Below are 18,374 nucleotides of genomic sequence, written 5' to 3' on the forward strand. Positions count from 1 at the left end.
TCAATTAAAATGGATTATCAAGTTCTTCTCCCGTCATGTCGTCGTCAAACGAGAGATACAATCTACGAGGGAACTTTTGAATTATTCAAATGCCAACAACCGATTTTATCTTCAGAACCTGAAGGGGTTAACGAAACGTGCATCGAAGTTTAAATCATCGTTAAAATACGCGGGCCTAATTTTTCAATTATCCCAAACGAGGCTAATATCGTGAATATCCCATTGAGATCGGTATCTTTGCACCGTTGACACTAATCGAGATTCCTGCCTGGCCGAGAAACAAACTATTCCACGCACGCGAGCCTCGTCTGTTGGACGCTAATTAATTCCATCCTAATTTGTAATCGTGAAACTCGAGCAGGGGATTTGCCCGTTCTTTGTAATTATCGGGACCACCCAATATCTAATTTCCATAATCAAATTCTATTTACTCGGGGAGAAATGAAAATACACTGTTGAATGAACAATTTAATAATTATCAGTGATTTTTTATAAGTATATTCAATAATTGATCCACTCCCTGCACTTTATGATATTTCAAAAATAAATTTTCCAACGACAATTAAAAAATTATTAGATTCAATTATCAAAGTTTGCTAACAACGATGATAAATAAAATCTATCTGACCAATCGGTAAATCATTGCACAACGAATCCACAACGAATTATATACGTGACGTTCGATTAATATTCACATCCTAATCCAGGCGCATGCGCGATATCTCCCTCCCTCGATCGCCTCGATCGGTACGTTTCCCACGTCCGTCGAAAACCTTTAAATCCACGGGATAAAAAAAACAACGTTGGCGCGATTTAACGGAAAGTACATTGTACACTCCGGGGAGGATTGGAAAAACGGGGCGACGTCGATAAATCTTGTATTATTTCTCGCCAGAAATATCGTCTTATCGAGCGTGGAAAAATATTTACAACCGCGTGTCGAAGTTAATGGCGGCGGCGTTTCTCGCCGCGTGTTCACGATTTATTTCCATATCGGCGACGAACACCGATCGTGCAATGCAATTTTTGTATTCCCATCGTGCATGGGGCCGCGCCGATCAAAGACGTCGCTCAAGCATCCGGAAATATTCCTTTGTCGACGTCGGAATTTAAAGTCACGGTCACGGTGTTTAGGTTATGTTGGGTGAATTTAATAAGTGAGCCGAGTTCAAGAAACTCGAAACCGGTATTAACCTGTTGTTTCCTTGACGCTCGAAATGCCGTTTCGAATTTATATTGAGCGATTAAACGATTGCATATTTGTTGTTGGAACATTCGATGGCAATTTTGTTTATAATTTCAGTTCATTTATTTGTATGTATTGAAAAATGTATTTTGTATTACGTTGTAATAAATTTCATACGACTATAAAATTTTAATTCTATGAAATATGAAAAATAGATTCATAAGAAGATATTTTCTTTTTGATAAAGACAATCGAAACAATAGAAAATTAATATCACGTTTCACTTAATAAAAATTCTCAGCAGAACTCAGAACCCTCTTCGAAGAATTTCTTCGAAGCTATTTAACGCGAAAGAAAGAACGTGAAAAATTCAGATCCACGCATCTCAAATTCTACAAATCCAATTGTAAAATTTCACAAAGCTCGAGCGCAATCCTGACCGAAAAATTTCTTCCCGAAACCTCGATTAACCCGAACAGGGTTTCATTTTTCTTCCATTCATCTCGAGTTAAGCTCAACAATGGGTCACCATTTTAACGTTCCTTTTATCAACTTGGCAGCGATCGTTTAAGTGGCTTCCGACGCGTTACCCCGAGTTAATTGTAACCTAGAACTCGGGGCGGGAAGTCGTGTTGGGGAACTGGCGAGATACCGGAAACGCGGGTTGAAATTAATTCGGCGGCAGAGCGTGCACTCCTTGTTTGCAGTTCCACTGCAGTTGATTGTGAAATTTACAAGTGTCGTAACTGGAGGAAACTTTTCCGGGGAGTATCTCGCCACGATAAGCGTTATGAAATGAAATTTCCGTGGAAAATTATCGAGTAGTTTCTGGGCCAATTCTGAAGAAGTCGGTGGCTGTGGCTTCGAGTGACCCTTGGCGCGCGCCGATTACGCCCTTCGCGCCACGTCGCCGAGAAATTAAAATTAATCCGGAAGAAAAGTGGCTGGCGTTGGTTAGTCTCTTTTCTTTTCTTTTTTTTTTTTTTTTTTTTTTGTGTTGCCAATATCGTGCGCACGCTGGCGCTAAATTTGAAAAAATATCGTGAGTCAGAGAATTGCAGAGGCGTGTATTTTGAAATAAATCGAAGGAATTATGAGAGAGAAAAATGGGATAAAATTATAATAGAAAAAGTAAAGTTTTCTTATTAATAAGATAATAATAATAATTAACGTGCTAAATTGTTTAAATTATGAAAAATAATTTCTACTATTTTATGTTTGCAATGTATCAAAGTGTTTATTCATTGTCTCAAAATTTCTCATTCCTTCGCTCAATATATCATTGCATCTTTCATTTTAAATCTCTTCTTTACTAACTAATCGTGTAATTTTCAATATTCACATTAATCACAATTTCATCTTAATCCATCCTAACTTTTTTCCAACTTTCATGCTAGAAAGATAGATCTAATAGTTTTAAACACGAGTTATTTTTTATGAAAAAAAAGAAACTCGAAATTATACATACACAAATATTCCATCGTCCATTATCGAAATTAATTTATATTGGAAAGCGAGAAACGATACAACGAACGAAAACAGAAGGAAGGGGAAAGAAATTTGGTATAATTTTCAATCTTACCTTCCATATCGGCGCAACAGATTTCCGGTATGCATGGTTCCGGGCAAATCTTCTTCAGAATCTTCTTTGCGCGTATTCTTTTTTCCTTCTTCTTCTTCTTTTCCAATTCCAGTTCCAGTTTCTCCTCTTCCTCGACTTCCGGTTTCTCCACAATTTTTTTAACCGGCCTTTCCACTTTCGGCCGACTCCTGATCTTCCTTATTGATCGTACCTTTTTCGCATCTTCCTTCTCCACTTCTTCCACCTTCTCGGGGTGAGCCACCATCGTCCTGTCCGTTAACAATGGCTGCGCTGCTTCTACGTCTTCTTCGTCGAGTGGCATGAATTTGTGCATTATCTTTTCGAGAATAATTTTCATTTGTTAGATATATATTCGTATCCATATTATCATAATGTGATTTCGAAATTAATGTAATTGAAATTATTATCGTTTGAATGAAATTTCATTGCACGAATTTTCCTCAATAAATTCCGTTATACTGATTTTACGCGAAAAAAAGGAAGAAGAAGAATTTTACCTCTTCGATAGAATGGAAGTAATCTGTCTCCGCCTTGCTGAGCTCAGGAATGCTGATCTTGGGAATACTCTTTCTAATCCTCGAGATTCTTGACCTTCTCTTTTCTTTATTCTTGTCCTTGTCCTTCTCTTTATCCTTGTTCTTTTCCTTTTCCTTCTCCGGTTTCTCTTTCTTCTTGTGCTCTCTTCTTCTCGGTTTCTTCGCGTTGTACACATGCAGGTCATCGTGGATTCCATGATAGGCCATACGAATCTCTTTCATACGACTGTCGATCGCCCTCTCGTATTTGCCACACCTGTCCAAATACTGCGAGAAGAAACGATTTTTCAATGAAATTTTAACGAACAATATCATCTTCTCTTTAACAAAACTTTACGTCGAGTATGTGCAAGAAACTTTTCTCTTTTTCTTACCAAAATATCACTTTAAGGAAGTAAAATTGACGCTCAAAATTTCAATGCATTTCCAATTTTTTTTTTTTTTTTTTTGAGAATATAATTTTACGACTAAAAAATTTTGAATAGCAAAATATTCAGAGTTTAATAAGATATTCCAATGGTTACATCTTCAAAAGCACGAGAGTTGATTTCAAAGAAATCTTCCACCAATCTAGCAAAATTTACGTTAAACCGATCTTTAAAATTGATCTTACATTGTTCAAGGCGATTCTGTCCTCTTTCGTGATCGTCATAAAATCTTTCGTGCACTCCAACAGATACACGTTGCCCTTTTGACTTCCAACAGCGATGAACTCGCCATCATCGTGAGAGCTGATCGCCGTTAGTTTATCCAAACATAGTCGAATATCGTTCAATGGTTTATCCATGCCCACAAGGATATCGTACACCTCCAATAAACCTTCTGTGTTTATGGTGAAGAATACGGAACACCGGGATTTACTCCAACATCCACCGGTTAGATCGACAGTTTGTTCGCTATTCGTCAGAAAAAGACAATATTTATCGATACGCATACGAGGATTATTATATCTTAATTAAAAAAAAAAATAATAAGGGAATAGTAATAATTACGAATATTATTTATAAATTTTTCACAAAAAAAAGAAAAAAGAAGATAGCCTATAACATATAATAATATATAGTATGTATAATCGTGCACCGAATGCTAAACAAATTTCCTTCCTTCGTGTCATCCGCCCATAATTTAGCCGACCAATTGCCAACCGTAAGAAAGTTCTTCGTGTAAACAGGATTTCGATCGATGGCGAGCACGGGCCCCGAGTAACATTCGAATCTGACCAACAATTTCTCCACTGGATTGTCGGTCCTTCTGTTCACATTGACGACGAGACCGTTTTCGGTACCAGCCAAGAATCTGCTGCTCATCGTTTGCTCGAATTGAAGGGAGGTGATGCCGGTCGCTTTGTACATATTTCCCCGTTTCGGGTCGTCCAGGTCCATCACCAATTTATCAGTGGGCTTTTTTGGAAACCTGATGTCCCACCACAAGACCAGGCCATCGGTCGAGGCGGAGAAAACGTCGGTGCAGGTTTTGCTCGGGATCCAAAGGACCTGGATCGCTGGGTGTCTGAAGGACGAAGATGGAAGAATTGTAACTTCAGTTAGCCAGGCTAAGGATCGAGAAGTTGGACGATTTTAAAGGAATTTAATCATATGAATTAAATTTAATAAATTAATAATGTGAATTTATTTAAGCGGAGATGACGTACGAAAATGATATATAAATATAAAGAAATTTCTAACAAATGTTTTCTAAATCGAATTAAACAAAAACACTTTTGCTGCTTTTTCAAGAAATTTGCTCCATCAATTTTTGTAATACACGTCTCAATTGCACAATTTGTTTTCATCGAACGTACTGTCATACCTGTGACTGACATACTGGTGAGAGGTGTTTATAGGATTTTCACCGGTTCGCAAATCCCAGTAACACACCTGGCCATTCATGAGACCGCCGGTTAACACTACGTGATCACGAGGATTAAACTCGACCGTCATTAACGGGATTTGTGACTTCAACGTGTACAGAGCTTTGTTCGGATTCTCTGGGCGGGATAAATGGCATGTTTTATAACTCTTTAATATGTGTTAATGAAGCGGTGATATGAATTTTACACAGAGACTGTTAAACACATTCGTGAGATGATCAATTCAGATCGAAACAAATAGAAAAATTGATAGATTGTAACACCCTGTTCAAACAAATCTCAATTACAATTTTCGTATACCAACTTTTCCGTTCGTTTTAGCCTCTAAAACCTTGCAAAAGTGTCCCACGAATATGTATATATCAACACCCTGCATAAACAGAGATGTGTAAATATAATTCAATGGGATAATATCGAATTAAATAAGAGATAACCGAGTACCAATATCCCATACATAGGAGTATGGACTTAAGTCGGCCCAGTCTCTCTCGAATTCATAATACGCGTACGCAGCTGCCAATCTATCCCCGTTGTTTGGAGACCACGACAAATGCCTGATCGGTCTTGACTTCACCTCTGGGTCTTCGAACAAATTTACAACCCTGAGGAAACAAAAAGAAGAGAGAGAGGGAGAGAGAGAGAGAGAGAGAGAGAAAAGGTATCGATAGATTTGAACGAAATTATAAGGCCGAACAGAGAAACTTGTAACATTATTTATAATGTAATTATAATTCAACCATAGTTCAACTTGTTGTGTAATAATTTTTGATTTTTTTAACATAAAATTTATCGTAAAAAGATCCAATAACTTATTAAAGAGAGAAATTAGAGTGCAATTTGAAAATTACATAATTATTTGCTTCTTTCTATAATTCGAAATAATGTTACGTATATCAGATGGCGCTGTAGCCAACGCTCAAACAGCAATAATGAAAGCAATTACGAAAAAAAAAGATGAAATTTTATGCATGTTTTCATTTATTTTATAACGCGGAAAATGTATATTTGAAAAGTTCGGAATCATGTACCATCGGATCGAAAAGTTAAAATTGGGAATGGAAAGGTAATCCGTGATTTAGGTTAGGATCGATGCAGATGGCGCTCGATTCAATTTTGAAAATAAAAATATTTGAACAGAGCGATGATTCGCGTACATTACGAGGGGGATTGAACAAACGAAAGCCCTTTGATTTTTGGAGGCACAGGGAGCGTATATCATCCGGTTGATGCTATCACGGACGAAACAAGCTTCAGTCGTTAATTTTACGACTCTACGGATTTTGATTGCCGGATCGGTGCCGATCGTTGCCTCTACTATTCATTGCTTGTAAATTTGTGTCCCGATTTTATAACGCTCGTTTCGATTCAATGAGTAGAATCGAGTAGTCGTTTCGTTAATGAATTCGGTGGGATTACCAGTTTCATCGTTTCGTTGATTTATTTATTTTATTTTCTAAAAATCTTTCTCTAAGAATTTATCCCTAATCTCCTTCCCTTTAAATGCAGTGGTTCGATTTTAAAGAAAGATTTTAAATTAAAATACCGTTAGATTAAATTAATTCTTTGAATATAATGATACCTAAGATTGTACTCTTTGGCCATACGCGTAGGAATCAAGTCGTCGAAAAAGTTCTCATAGATATTCATGGTATTGTTTTCAAGCACGCAATGCTCCATCATCTAAACAATTTTTCCGACCAATCGTTTTAATTATTATAATAATTTACAATCAATAATTTAATCATAAATTATTTGCATTCGTATAAATGATCCGCTCGAGAAGTAAAATTATTTAATTAATAATTCAATATTCCATTACCGAGAGAAGTTTCCTCATACTTGGTGCCCAAATGTCATCCTTTTCCACACGTCGGCGATACCTTTGAGTAACTTCGACATCTCGATAGTTCACATCCTTTGGCCAACCACCTTCCTTGTGATACATTCCTGTATTGCATATAGACTTTTTTATTGTTTGCGCCTGAAACAAAATTATATTTATATGAGACAATCATTCTTTGAGAGAATAAAAAATGATATATAAGTAAGTAATGCAATAATAAAAGAGAAGATGAATAAAAAGAAATTATAATATTTGTTAATATTGATAAAAAATTTATCTACTTGAAATAATCATAGGAAAGTAAATAAAAAAAAAAAAAAAAATTATAAAATTACAATATCGAAGAGAAGATGAAACAACATTTGAAAAATTTCAATTTTAACAAATACACGAATCGTTGGAAATGGTCATCATCCTATAGTAAATATACCTGCTTCATAAATCTAACCTAAAAAAGATGTAGGTTATTAATCGCCTCTTACCTCGTGGGCTGCGAATTGTGCAGCCGCTTGCACCTCGGCATTGGTATGCGTACGATGGATGTAATCCTTCATAAGATGTGGCTCCGGCAGGATGTTCTCCACACCAATCCGCTCTTCCAATTTGAAGACGCATTGCCTTCCAAACTGGCTCCTCTGCTTGATATATGTGTATTGAGTTAACAACATCGTTGGTAAATTTCATTGAGTCACACGCGTCTTATAAAATCATCTATATATATATATGTGTGTGTGCGTGTGTGTGTATATATATATAGATATGTATAAAGTTTAAAAAAGTCAAATAAAAGGGTGCCAAAAATAAATGGTCGAAAAATCCGCGATTGCGTAAAATCGGATCGAATCTTAACCGGATGGACTAAGCCGAACTGGCCGGATTACGATTGATCGAAACAGGGGAAGATCGAAAAAACAATATTTATTTGGTAATTTGATATGCAACTTGGTTCAGATTGGTGAAATTTATTATATATTCGAGTAACAATAATAAATTTCAATAACGATGAAATAATGAAATAATCTCTGTGTTTGTGAATTTATAAACTTTTTTATTGCATTTCCTTTGAAAAATTATTATCAAAAAGCGACAATTCTCTTCGAACGTATCGGTATGATGATAAAATTTTTCACAGCAGACGTATGATGAACGTATCTTTTTACAACCATCTTTCCTATTGGAGAACGATTATGGGGAAGATGGTTGTAAAAAAGTACATTCTATCAAGGCTCCCGTAATTCGAGCCCATAAATTTGAAAAAAAGAAAAAGGAAAAAATGTTATCAGTATCCATAAAAGTTTACGAAGAAAAGTAGTTTGCAATAAAACATGTATAAAGAATAATTTTCCAATCGCATTGTATCTAAATTTAAAATGGAATGACGTTCAACGATGATTCACACAAATAAAAGCAAAGTTCATGCAATCTCGTACAATCTCACCTGAATGGAATTTCACCTGCATTATTTACCACCAAACCTATAGATATTCAATTACAAACGACGTTAAAACTCCACCTTCCTCCTTTAAATCCATCTTAACGCTCGACCAATCGTATAGAAAGAGAGAGAGAGAGAGAGCGCCTGCGTTGCCCTCGATACACTCGTGAATGTTTCAACACCACAATTTCCCAGGCAATTTCCATTCTCGAGGAGATTCCACTCGCTCGAAATCGTCCAGAAGCGCATCCACCTCTCTCTTCTAAAAAGAAGGAAAAAAAAAAGAAATCTCGCTTCTTCACCCCCCCCCCCCCCACCTTCCTTTCTCGAGGAAAGGAATCACCGATTTTCTTCTAATTTTCTTCCACCGAGTTTTCTTTTCGCCGCCCAAGATTCAAAGATTCAATTTTCCCGTCTCTCCACTTCGTCGAATTAGCGGTTTCGACCACCATTATCCCTCCGCGACCTTCCGCAATTTCCACCGAAATCCGACAATCAATGCTTTCACACGAATCCGTAAATCGCATAAGCCACGTAGAGTTCCCCTCTCCCCCCCCCCCCCCACAAATCATATTTGACGCAGCCTCACGTCGAAATCGTGATCGATCGGGCCGCGAGTGCGGTAACGCACAAGCCGGAACGAGCAACCAGGACTTGACAATGATCCGCGCTAAAATTCGGTCGGGCAATGTAGGTCCATTCGAATGTATCCGCATGGAAAATCGGTATGCGTGGGATATTCCATGGGATATTCCTCTTACTTTCACTCGTGTATTTTTTTTTTTTTTTTTTAAATTACGATCCTTGTATAATTTTAATTAATCTCGTTTCTTTATTTCTTGTAACAATTTCGACTTGTTCTATTACTTTTTCTAAATTGATTTTCTTTCATCGTTCGATGGACGATGTTGGAATGTTGTTCTCGAGTATTGTCTAAAGTATTTCGCTTCGTTTAAGCGCGCATGGTTAACTTTATTATTATTAATAAGGGAGAAACATCGGGAGGAGTTGATTGCTGCTTAACCTATTTGCATCATTAGTGCATACATGTGCTCAATTTACCCGGTCATTATCACCAAAGCGCATACAGACCGGGCTCACAACGTCGGGGAATTGCACAGTGGACAGGAGCATGTTGCTAAGATAATATTAAGGAGAAATGGTGGTGATTATTATGTATGGAATTATCGAGTACTTTTAATTCGGATGGAATGAGAATTTTTAAAAAATTTTACGAGGAATCGCAGTAGAATAAAGAGGTTTAACGCTGGATTTGAAGTTATATTACACTTTTAAAATAATTTGCGAATTATATAATATAACACATCAATTTCCGGCGAAGTTCTAAACAGCAATAATTCTAAAAAGCCTCGTTAAATATTCGAAAACGAGCGCCTAGCTTTCTGAAATAAATATTTTAACAATAGAAAGAAAGGATTGATAATAGAGTAAAAAAATCCTCGAAAATAATAGTCTAAATTCTAAAACGAAGGTCCAAATTAAAGCAAACAGTAGTTGAATGATAAATTGTTATAATTTCGATGGAATCGAAAATAGTAGTTTCAGTGTTCGTACGTGTTGTCACGCGTCGTGTTATAGCAACATGCAAAATGGAATTTATCGAGGAATGCCTTTTAGAAAGAGATAGATAGATAGAGAGAAGGACAGAGAGAGAGAGAGAGAGAGAGAGAGAGAGAGAGAGAGAGAGAGCAACGGCATAAACTAAACTGACGATGAATCAGATCGATTAATGTCTGCGTATGTTGAAGCACATATCGAAGATGAACTCGAATCCCGGAACTAAAGCAATCTAGCATCGGATTCCAAAACGTCCTGATGCCGGAAGTTCGAGGAGAAATTAACTATACAGGTAGATAGCAGGTATTTACGGGTATTTCGACGCATCGAGCATTGAGACTTGAGTAGAAGGATAGGATGAAAGGATTATGGGAAAAAAATTTATAAAATTTGTAATACGAAAATAATGAAGAAATAATGATGAATAAAATAAGCACTTTGCGGTATTTTGATTAAATTTTTCTTTGTTTCAAAACAAATGAAACAACGAAAAAGAAACATTTACCGGTATCGATTGTACATATAATTAATAAATTTGTAATAGAAATACAAATTTCATGTATATCAAAAATTAATTTGTAAATAAGAACGATTACAAATTGAATTTATTGAATTATTTATTATTATTATCGATATGAAATTTTAATTATAGTAGAATTTTCATCCTTTTCATAAAGATTTAAAAATCAAATAACAAAATTCACATTTACTTTTAAAAGAAAGATTCTACAATTTATGTTGTATGAATATATCAAATAATTATTATGAATAAATAAATAAATAAATAAAAAAAAAAAAAAAGAAATACATTTCATTCGATCTGAAAATGCAAGCGTATAAATTTTATTCCGCAATTCACATTCACTATGACAAGATCAAAATTTTAGTAATCAAAATTTAATTAAAAAAACTTTTTAATATATTTGATAATCCATTCACAAAATTAATACTTTTTTTTTTTTCGATTACTAAAATTTTCTGTGAATAAAATAACTATGAGAATTCATTCTCAAGAAGAGAGTGAATAGTAATTAATTTGAGAAAACCCAAACAAGAAATTAACCTCAAAAAGAACGAATATCTTAATAAAAGGACAAGCAGATACTCTGAGGAAATTTTAAGAACTCAGAAAAATTTTCTAAAAAAAGAAAACATGTAAGATACATCAATTCAACTTCTATTAGGAAATGTTGGGTCTTTTCATTCAAAAGGTAAAGCTTTTATATCCTTTTTTCTTATCCTCAAATTTATCGAGATGCTTGGAAATATTCATTGCAAATAAATGATCAAACAATATTGCCTTGCAATATTTTCCATGAAGCACTTGTTATCTTGTTATAAAATATTTTGTAAAATAATGAATCATTAATAATATATATATATATATAATTGTATATATATAATTATTAATGATACATATATTTACACATCGTTAAAGACAAGCTCTCGAAGCTCTTTTTCTTTCTTGCACACTAGACTTTGAAATATTCGTTCGATATTTCTATAGAAATATTGATACGAATGTACAAAATGAGAAATAGAATAAAAATTTTACATTGTTCTTTTTTCTTTTGAAAAAACTTTAAAACTAATCACACAAAGATTTATCTTTTATCGTTTCTGATCTTATCTTTGAAAAAATTCTAAGAAAAAGGAAATTTTCATTCACACGTATTATATTACATATCTTTTTTGCATTCATATGTTTCAACTTATATTTAAAATTATTTTACAGCACAGTTTGGAAACGGAAGAAAGCGTTGAAATATAATTCTGTGAATGAAATGTTCATAATTGTTTATAAATTCTATTCTTCTTTTCTTTGAATTATTCAATTACTCGTAAAAAAAAAAAAAAAAAATAATAATAATAGTTTTCTTAGTCACACACAATATATTCATCTTTAGATCTTAAATTAATATCGATATTTTTAATTACAATTGGCAGGTATCTTCGAAAGTACAATCGTCGATACCAAGAATAATATATCAAAAATGTGCACAATTTGACAAAACGAAATACTTGGAATATATTTTTAACAAAATCCTACAATTTTCCCCATTTTATAAGTTACAAGAAGGAATCTATTTGTCCCCGAACAAGAAATTTATAAAAATATTCGACAAATTGGAAAATGCTTTTGAAAAAGATTCGAACAGGCCGTCGGCCGTCAACTATCAAAACTTCAATTTCATCAGGCAACAAGTCTCCACTTATATTTTGAATAGACGATTTCCCATCCACCTGAAACGTTTAACGTTAACGAAACCGTTCATCAACAATTACTCGAGGAGGAGCTTTTCGAATTTCAAACTCGTCAAAGATGGCTACGAGAAATACTACAAACAGATATTGGAGAAATGCGAGAAACGGAACGATGAAAAATCCGGGAAGAAAATTCCTTTCAAGCTGAAAAGAAGTCCCAAGAGTAAATCCACTAAATGTAATCAAGAGGAGGAGAAAACTCCCACGGACAATATCCAAAAATGTTCGGCCGAGGAGTCGGTTGATAGCTGCGAGCAAGCACAAATCATAAACGAGAAGTGTATTCGCCTGATAGATAAGTCGCGTCACAAGAAGGCAAAAGAGAAGTGCAAAGATGCTCGAAAGGAGTGTAAAACGATTGTGGAGAAGTGCGAGCATGATGTCCAAAAGTGCAAAGAGCCTGAGAAACTGGCGAAGGACGAGTGTCAGAAGCTGATGAAGCAAGAGGATCAACTTGAATTGTTGAAATTGGATCGGAATCAAGAGATAATTCATTTAAAAAAAAAAATCCAACCGGTAGCAGTAATCCAAAAACTACCGATGATTCGACTGGTTCGAGCAGTAATCAAAGAACGTCAATTAGCAGTTCAACCAATAATTTCAACGAGACGTCAAAAGTCAAATCCAAAATGGAGTTCCTCGTGTCTTGCATAAAGAAGCACAGCTCCGACTCGCTTAAGTCGTATCTGTTCAAAAGAAGCGATAGAAATGAGAATAAAATTTCCGGGAATCCTTCTTCGTACAACAAGCCGAGTTATATCCCTAAAATGAATACCTCGTACGAGGACATAAAGCCTGACCCGCTACCACCGCCATCTGCCCACTGGTCCGAAAAGATGAAGAAGAGGCAGAATTACAACAAGTACAAACCACCGATCAAACCGACCACCATGGAATATATCCCGTACGAGGAGTACAACAAGAATAAAAAAGCGAAAACGTTGAAAAGGAAATCGGATGAGGCGAAGAGGGTGCCGAAAATTATACACATAGACGAGGAGAGTTGCAGATCTCCCATGTGCAAGAAGCGGGCAATTTCTTTGAAGGAGAGAAATAAGAAGCCCAATTCTCGTTATCAATTCTCGACAATAGACAAAAGTGTCGATTCTAAAATCGACGTTTATAAAAAGCCTCGTAGATTCAATAAAAATCAAAGCGCCTGCGAGAGCAAGTTGCAGCAACAGAATGACACGAAATCGATGGACGGGCACTTGATGCGACGGAAGAGGAACGAGAATTACAAATCGAACGGGGAATGGAAGAGTCAGAAGTACAAGGTACGATTGAAGATCTACAAGACGAAGAACAGTTTGGATCCGTGTTTGCCGGTAATGGTCGAAGTGCGACGTCATTTTTGTGACGAGGGTGTAGATTTTAACGGTGAATTTGGTCCATTTTTAAATTTTAAAGCTTAAAAGTTAGAATGAGCTTTAAAGAATGTGTGTAGTAATAATAATTAGTTGATATCGTCGATACTTGGAAAATTAAAAGATAATAGAAATAATTGGAGGCGGAAAAAAAATGTGATGAAAGTGTTTGTCACATTATGATTTTTTTTTTAAATTGTATTAATAAATTTATATTAAAATTCTTAATAATTTTGTATTTTCATTACCTCGATGTGCGTTTTTATAATTTCTACGTTTTGCAATTCTATACTTAGTTCGTTTCGTAACTTTCAAAAAGGAAATTATTTTCTCGAGGATTTTTCAATTAATTAACTCGAAAGTATCTCGATTTCTTTTCATTTTTCTCGCTTTATATGGGAAATGAATAATTAATTAGTACGTTACAAAAGAGGGGTTGCGAGTCAAAGAATATTAGGAAATACAGGATTGTTTTGAAAAATTGAATAAAAGTTTTTCACAAAGATTGATTTATCCAACATTACTTTTCTCTCGACTTGATATAATTGGAACGAGATTTCTTTCCAAAGTTAAGTTGGAAATGAGAAATTAGAGGTAAAATTTTCCACGAACAAAGGAACGATTAACACGGTGTAGCTTTTACTTTTGATTTAATTACGTTGAAACGATCTTGCATCGCTTTAAAACATAATTACGATAGAATATATAAGTGTATAATTTCGAAAGTTTTCGTTCGAGAAATTAGCAATTGATTAAGAGTTCACGCCAGATCGTGCTTTATCATAGAAAATTTCTCCCTCTAGCTTTTCCAAATTGCGCAATATTTCGATCGAGAATTAAAATTCGAATGATAAAAAAAAAAAAAATAAGAATTATTATCGTAGTCGGTGAATAATTAAAAAAAAAAAAACTCTCCATAAAGTATTCGATGCAACGAGAAATCCTTGGATTGCGAAATAAAAAATTAGAGATGGGATAAAATATTTGACAGCAACAATGAAGAAGCGTATCCTTCGCTTCAACGCGATAAAAGCATACGAAACAATACTCCATCCGCGGGATTTAAGGCGCGTTCTTGGAAATGTTCAGCTTGAAAAAAGAAGGAAAAAGGAAAGGAAAAAAAAATGCGGTGCGAGTTGTCACCGGGAAAGAAACGGTAAGAAGCTCGCCTGCAGCAGCTGTTCCCAACTTTTCACATTTATCATTACGGTGCATCGTACATCTTTACAGTTACATATCGCCGAGGAACAACAAACTTGTGCATCAAATAATCTTGCTCCCAAACGAGCAGCTTTAATTTTTTCCCCTCCAATACGAAAATATGACGAATACCACCACCCTTAATGAAAAACCAACGTCCAATGTTTTATCGCTTCTAATCTCTGCTATCTCAAATGCTTCTGTTCAGCTCAGAAAAAAATTAAAGCGGTGTAATGTTGGGCAGATTGTACGATAGAGTGGAATGGAAACAAAATTCTTTTATGCTATTCATCATTGACTTCCCAAACTAGAGGATAAAATTAATAAATATCAATCAATTTAAAAAAAAAATAATAATAATAAAATCATGCAAAGAAATTAAAAAGTATTGTTTGGATTGATTTTATAAATTTTCGTTAAATTTATACAATAATTTAATTTTTGTTCGAAAAAAAAAATGTTTGAACGGTAATTAAGCTAATAGAACATAGAAGGTAAATTGGTCAACTCTGTTAGAATAAATTTAATATTTAAAATTAAGTTAATCATATAGTATCGAAATTTAGAAATTTTTTAAAATATAGAATATATGGAATTTAATTTCTATCGAATTAATTATTAAACATCATAAATACTATAAATGAAACTAAACTAAAATCATTATTGAACAATTTTAATAAATACCTTTCAATATCAACGCGAAAAAATTTTGACAAAATAAAACTGTCATAAAATATTCCATTATAAACTAATTAATTATTTCACATATTTTCTAAATTTCTTCCAATAGATTAAAACGTTTCAAAACGTTTAAAGATATCAAAGATATCTCTAAACATCAGAAATTCCTTCCTCTAACCACGCAACAGGATAGAATAAATCTAGATAAGTATCGACTCAACGACTAAAGATACGAAACCTCACGCATTCTCTCGTTGAAACGCGTTATATAAATTACGCGATCAAAACGTAAAAGGCAAAATTACACTGCTAATAAAACGACTGGCCGCAATTCAGACATATTATACGATATATTATAGTAAATCTCTACGTATTAAAATTCATTCGTTATCACTTGAAACAAGCTTTGTCCAAAGACCGCACACTGTGATTATCGCGCAAAGGCATTAATGCGAGATTGTTCTTTCGCCATAGATAGTGGATGACTGGTACCACATGGTGCACACGTCAGTGGTGAAGAGGTCAGCGGAACCGCATTTCGGAGTGCAGGGGAGGCTAATAGAAGACCGCAGAGTGCGTCGAGCTGAGCAACAACGGGTAAAATCGAGAACGAAACGGGATCTAATTATTAAACGCGGTCCGTCCAACCTGAGAACCGTTCTCAACGACGAGATGTGGCCTCAGATGTGGTACTTGGTTAGTTGGATTTGAATTTTCTTTTATCTGATCTTGTACAAAATATTGTAAATTTGCCGTTTAATTTCTGTCTATTTTTTACGAATCGTTAAAATTGATCATTGGTTTCAGAACAGGGGAAAGGGGTTAGATATGAACGTGCAGGAAGCTTGGGCTGAGGGAATTACGGGGCGTGGAGTGGTGGTCACGATTCTTGATGACGGATTGGAGAAGAATCATCCGGACCTTTATAAGAACTACGTAAGCCCTATTATTTATCCTTCTAAATCAATAAACAATTAATCTTTGGATTTAACAGATTTGTGGACTTTTTAATAGAAAATAAATTTACAAAAGAAAATAGGATACGAAATAAAAGTATTAAAAAAATGTAATTATTTTATGTTGTATAATATATAATTAAAAAGCAAATCCAAATTCTTTCTTGCATTTAATTTGCCGAAAACGATATTTTTCATTTGTAAAAAATAAATTAATGAATTTATTATTTATTTTATTTTAACAATTCAACAAGTAATAATCTTTTCTTTTCTTTTTTTAATATAAATCAGAGGCAATTTCAAGAAATCTATTAAAAATTGAAATAACGACTTATCAAGTATGCAACTATTAAAATTATCGGGTTAAAAAAGATCTATTTTTTCACTAACTATATCTTTTTCTCGGTATCAAATCAAAAAGCAATAATTTCGCAAGCGTTTCTTTCTAATTTCTAAAAAATTATCACAAATATCCTCCGCAAATATCCTTCAATTTATCAGAACTCGTCCCATTTTGCGCAAAGATCGATATTGAGGGTAAATCCAACTCTGGAAAAGCGGAAGACGGACGAATCTAGGAACGTTGCCAAAAACGTTGAAACTCTCGACATACCAAAACGTCTAATTCCGCCTAGCTGCATCGTGAAACGTTTCCCTATGTGAAATTATTGCAAAGGAATGCGTGAGTCCACGACTAACGACGTTCAGGGAACAATGGTCCCCTATAAAGCGAGAAATAGTCGCAAAGAACGGGGTTGGAAGAATTTAAGAAAGCCGAGTTCCGCACCGAAATTGTCCAAGTTACCGACTGAAACTGAAAACCGACCGAGCACAGTCAAACACTAGACTCGAATCGCACCAGAGAAGCGCGTATGTTTACTGGTGAATGGACGGAGTTAATAAGGCAACCGCGAACAAACGTACACCGAGTTTCACAATATCACAGTAGATACGGCTCTCTATAATCAGACCGGGTACACCGTAGTCGATATTGGCCCAAAAAAGATACATTTGGTCAATGATGCTGAAATTTTTCTGTTATATCGAATATTAAATTTGAAATTGTGTACGTATATTTAACGCTAGAATTGTACTTTTTGATTTTTAATGTTTGATATTGTTTTAATTGTTTGAAATTTATGATAATAAATTTACGATAATAATAAATAAGGAAGTCGAATTTATTCATTTTTGTAGATTTCTTTCAATCTTCTTCTGATTTTAATTTATTCAATCACTTTTACTTTATTTTTAATTTATGCAATTTATTACATACAATATTTTTACTCAAAAGTTTATCGTTCAATTTTATTATATATTACTATTTTAATTTTGAATAATTACGGAGTAGATTAGATAAAATTTTAACAATTGATTCTTGTCAGAAATTAATTAAGATGTTGACTTTATTTTTTTATTTTAAATTGCAGAAAAATAATCTTTCGCGTGCAATAAATTTTTTAAAAACGATTAATAAAGAAAAAGAACTCGTTATATTTTAAATTTTTATATTCCCAAGATGCCTTCATTAGAATTCTTGAATTTTGATATCAATGATTTATGATAATGTTGGCAATCATCTTGTAAGAATAAAACATTTCGAGAATCATTTCAAAACTTCACAATGTTTGGAAGTTTTTTTAAATCTAATAAAAATCTGCTCTTATGATTCATTTCTGAATATTATTTGAAGCTGAATAAAAAAATATCCGAATTTTCCAGATTTTTTTTTATTTTTTCTTTTTGAAATAGCTGAATACATACTTCTACTGTTATAATAATTTTAAAAAATTCATTTGCTCGCATAGATGTAAAAATTTAATGCCATTTCATAACTTCGGGAGAAGAATTTAT

General features: G+C 34.1%; 3 protein-coding genes across 6 annotated transcripts in view; 2 read left to right on the forward strand and 1 right to left on the reverse strand.

The window, feature by feature from the left end:
• The window catches only part of LOC100868385 (furin-like protease 1), a 253,922-nt gene that overhangs the window by 194,133 nt on the left and 41,415 nt on the right, over window positions 1-18,374 (forward strand). For both annotated transcript variants that reach the window (XM_086914621.1, XM_086914620.1), the window contains exons 3-4: window positions 16,039-16,260; window positions 16,372-16,500. In XM_086914621.1, the coding sequence (XP_086770747.1) occupies window positions 16,039-16,260; window positions 16,372-16,500 (351 nt within the window). The remainder of the gene's footprint in view (window positions 1-16,038; window positions 16,261-16,371; window positions 16,501-18,374) is intronic.
• Window positions 1-18,374, reverse strand: part of LOC105736581 (dynein axonemal intermediate chain 2-like) — a 62,069-nt gene that overhangs the window by 4,355 nt on the left and 39,340 nt on the right. For 2 of the 3 annotated variants that reach the window (XM_086914618.1, XM_086914617.1), the window contains exons 2-10: window positions 7,521-7,673; window positions 7,015-7,176; window positions 6,775-6,875; window positions 5,637-5,797; window positions 5,135-5,312; window positions 4,406-4,834; window positions 3,939-4,221; window positions 3,287-3,592; window positions 2,769-3,105 (exon numbers count right to left, since the gene is read on the reverse strand). In XM_086914618.1, the coding sequence (XP_086770744.1) occupies window positions 2,769-3,105; window positions 3,287-3,592; window positions 3,939-4,221; window positions 4,406-4,834; window positions 5,135-5,312; window positions 5,637-5,797; window positions 6,775-6,875; window positions 7,015-7,176; window positions 7,521-7,673 (2,110 nt within the window). Of the gene's footprint in view, window positions 1-2,768; window positions 3,106-3,286; window positions 3,593-3,938; window positions 4,222-4,405; window positions 4,835-5,134; window positions 5,313-5,636; window positions 5,798-6,774; window positions 6,876-7,014; window positions 7,177-7,520; window positions 7,677-18,374 lie in introns of all 3 variants that reach the window. The other variant, XM_086914619.1, reaches the window with a different exon arrangement.
• Window positions 10,533-13,911, forward strand: LOC147656538 (uncharacterized). The gene is made up of 2 exons (XM_086914622.1): window positions 10,533-11,262; window positions 11,999-13,911. The coding sequence occupies exon 2, from the start codon at window positions 12,946-12,948 to the stop codon at window positions 13,729-13,731; it is 786 nt and encodes a 261-aa protein (XP_086770748.1). The 5' UTR covers window positions 10,533-11,262; window positions 11,999-12,945; the 3' UTR covers window positions 13,732-13,911.

Source organism: Apis florea, unplaced genomic scaffold (assembly GCF_048593485.1).
Source record: "Apis florea isolate Af1SG1 unplaced genomic scaffold, ASM4859348v1 contig_3696_pilon, whole genome shotgun sequence".
NCBI classification, from domain to species: Eukaryota; Metazoa; Arthropoda; class Insecta; order Hymenoptera; family Apidae; genus Apis; species Apis florea.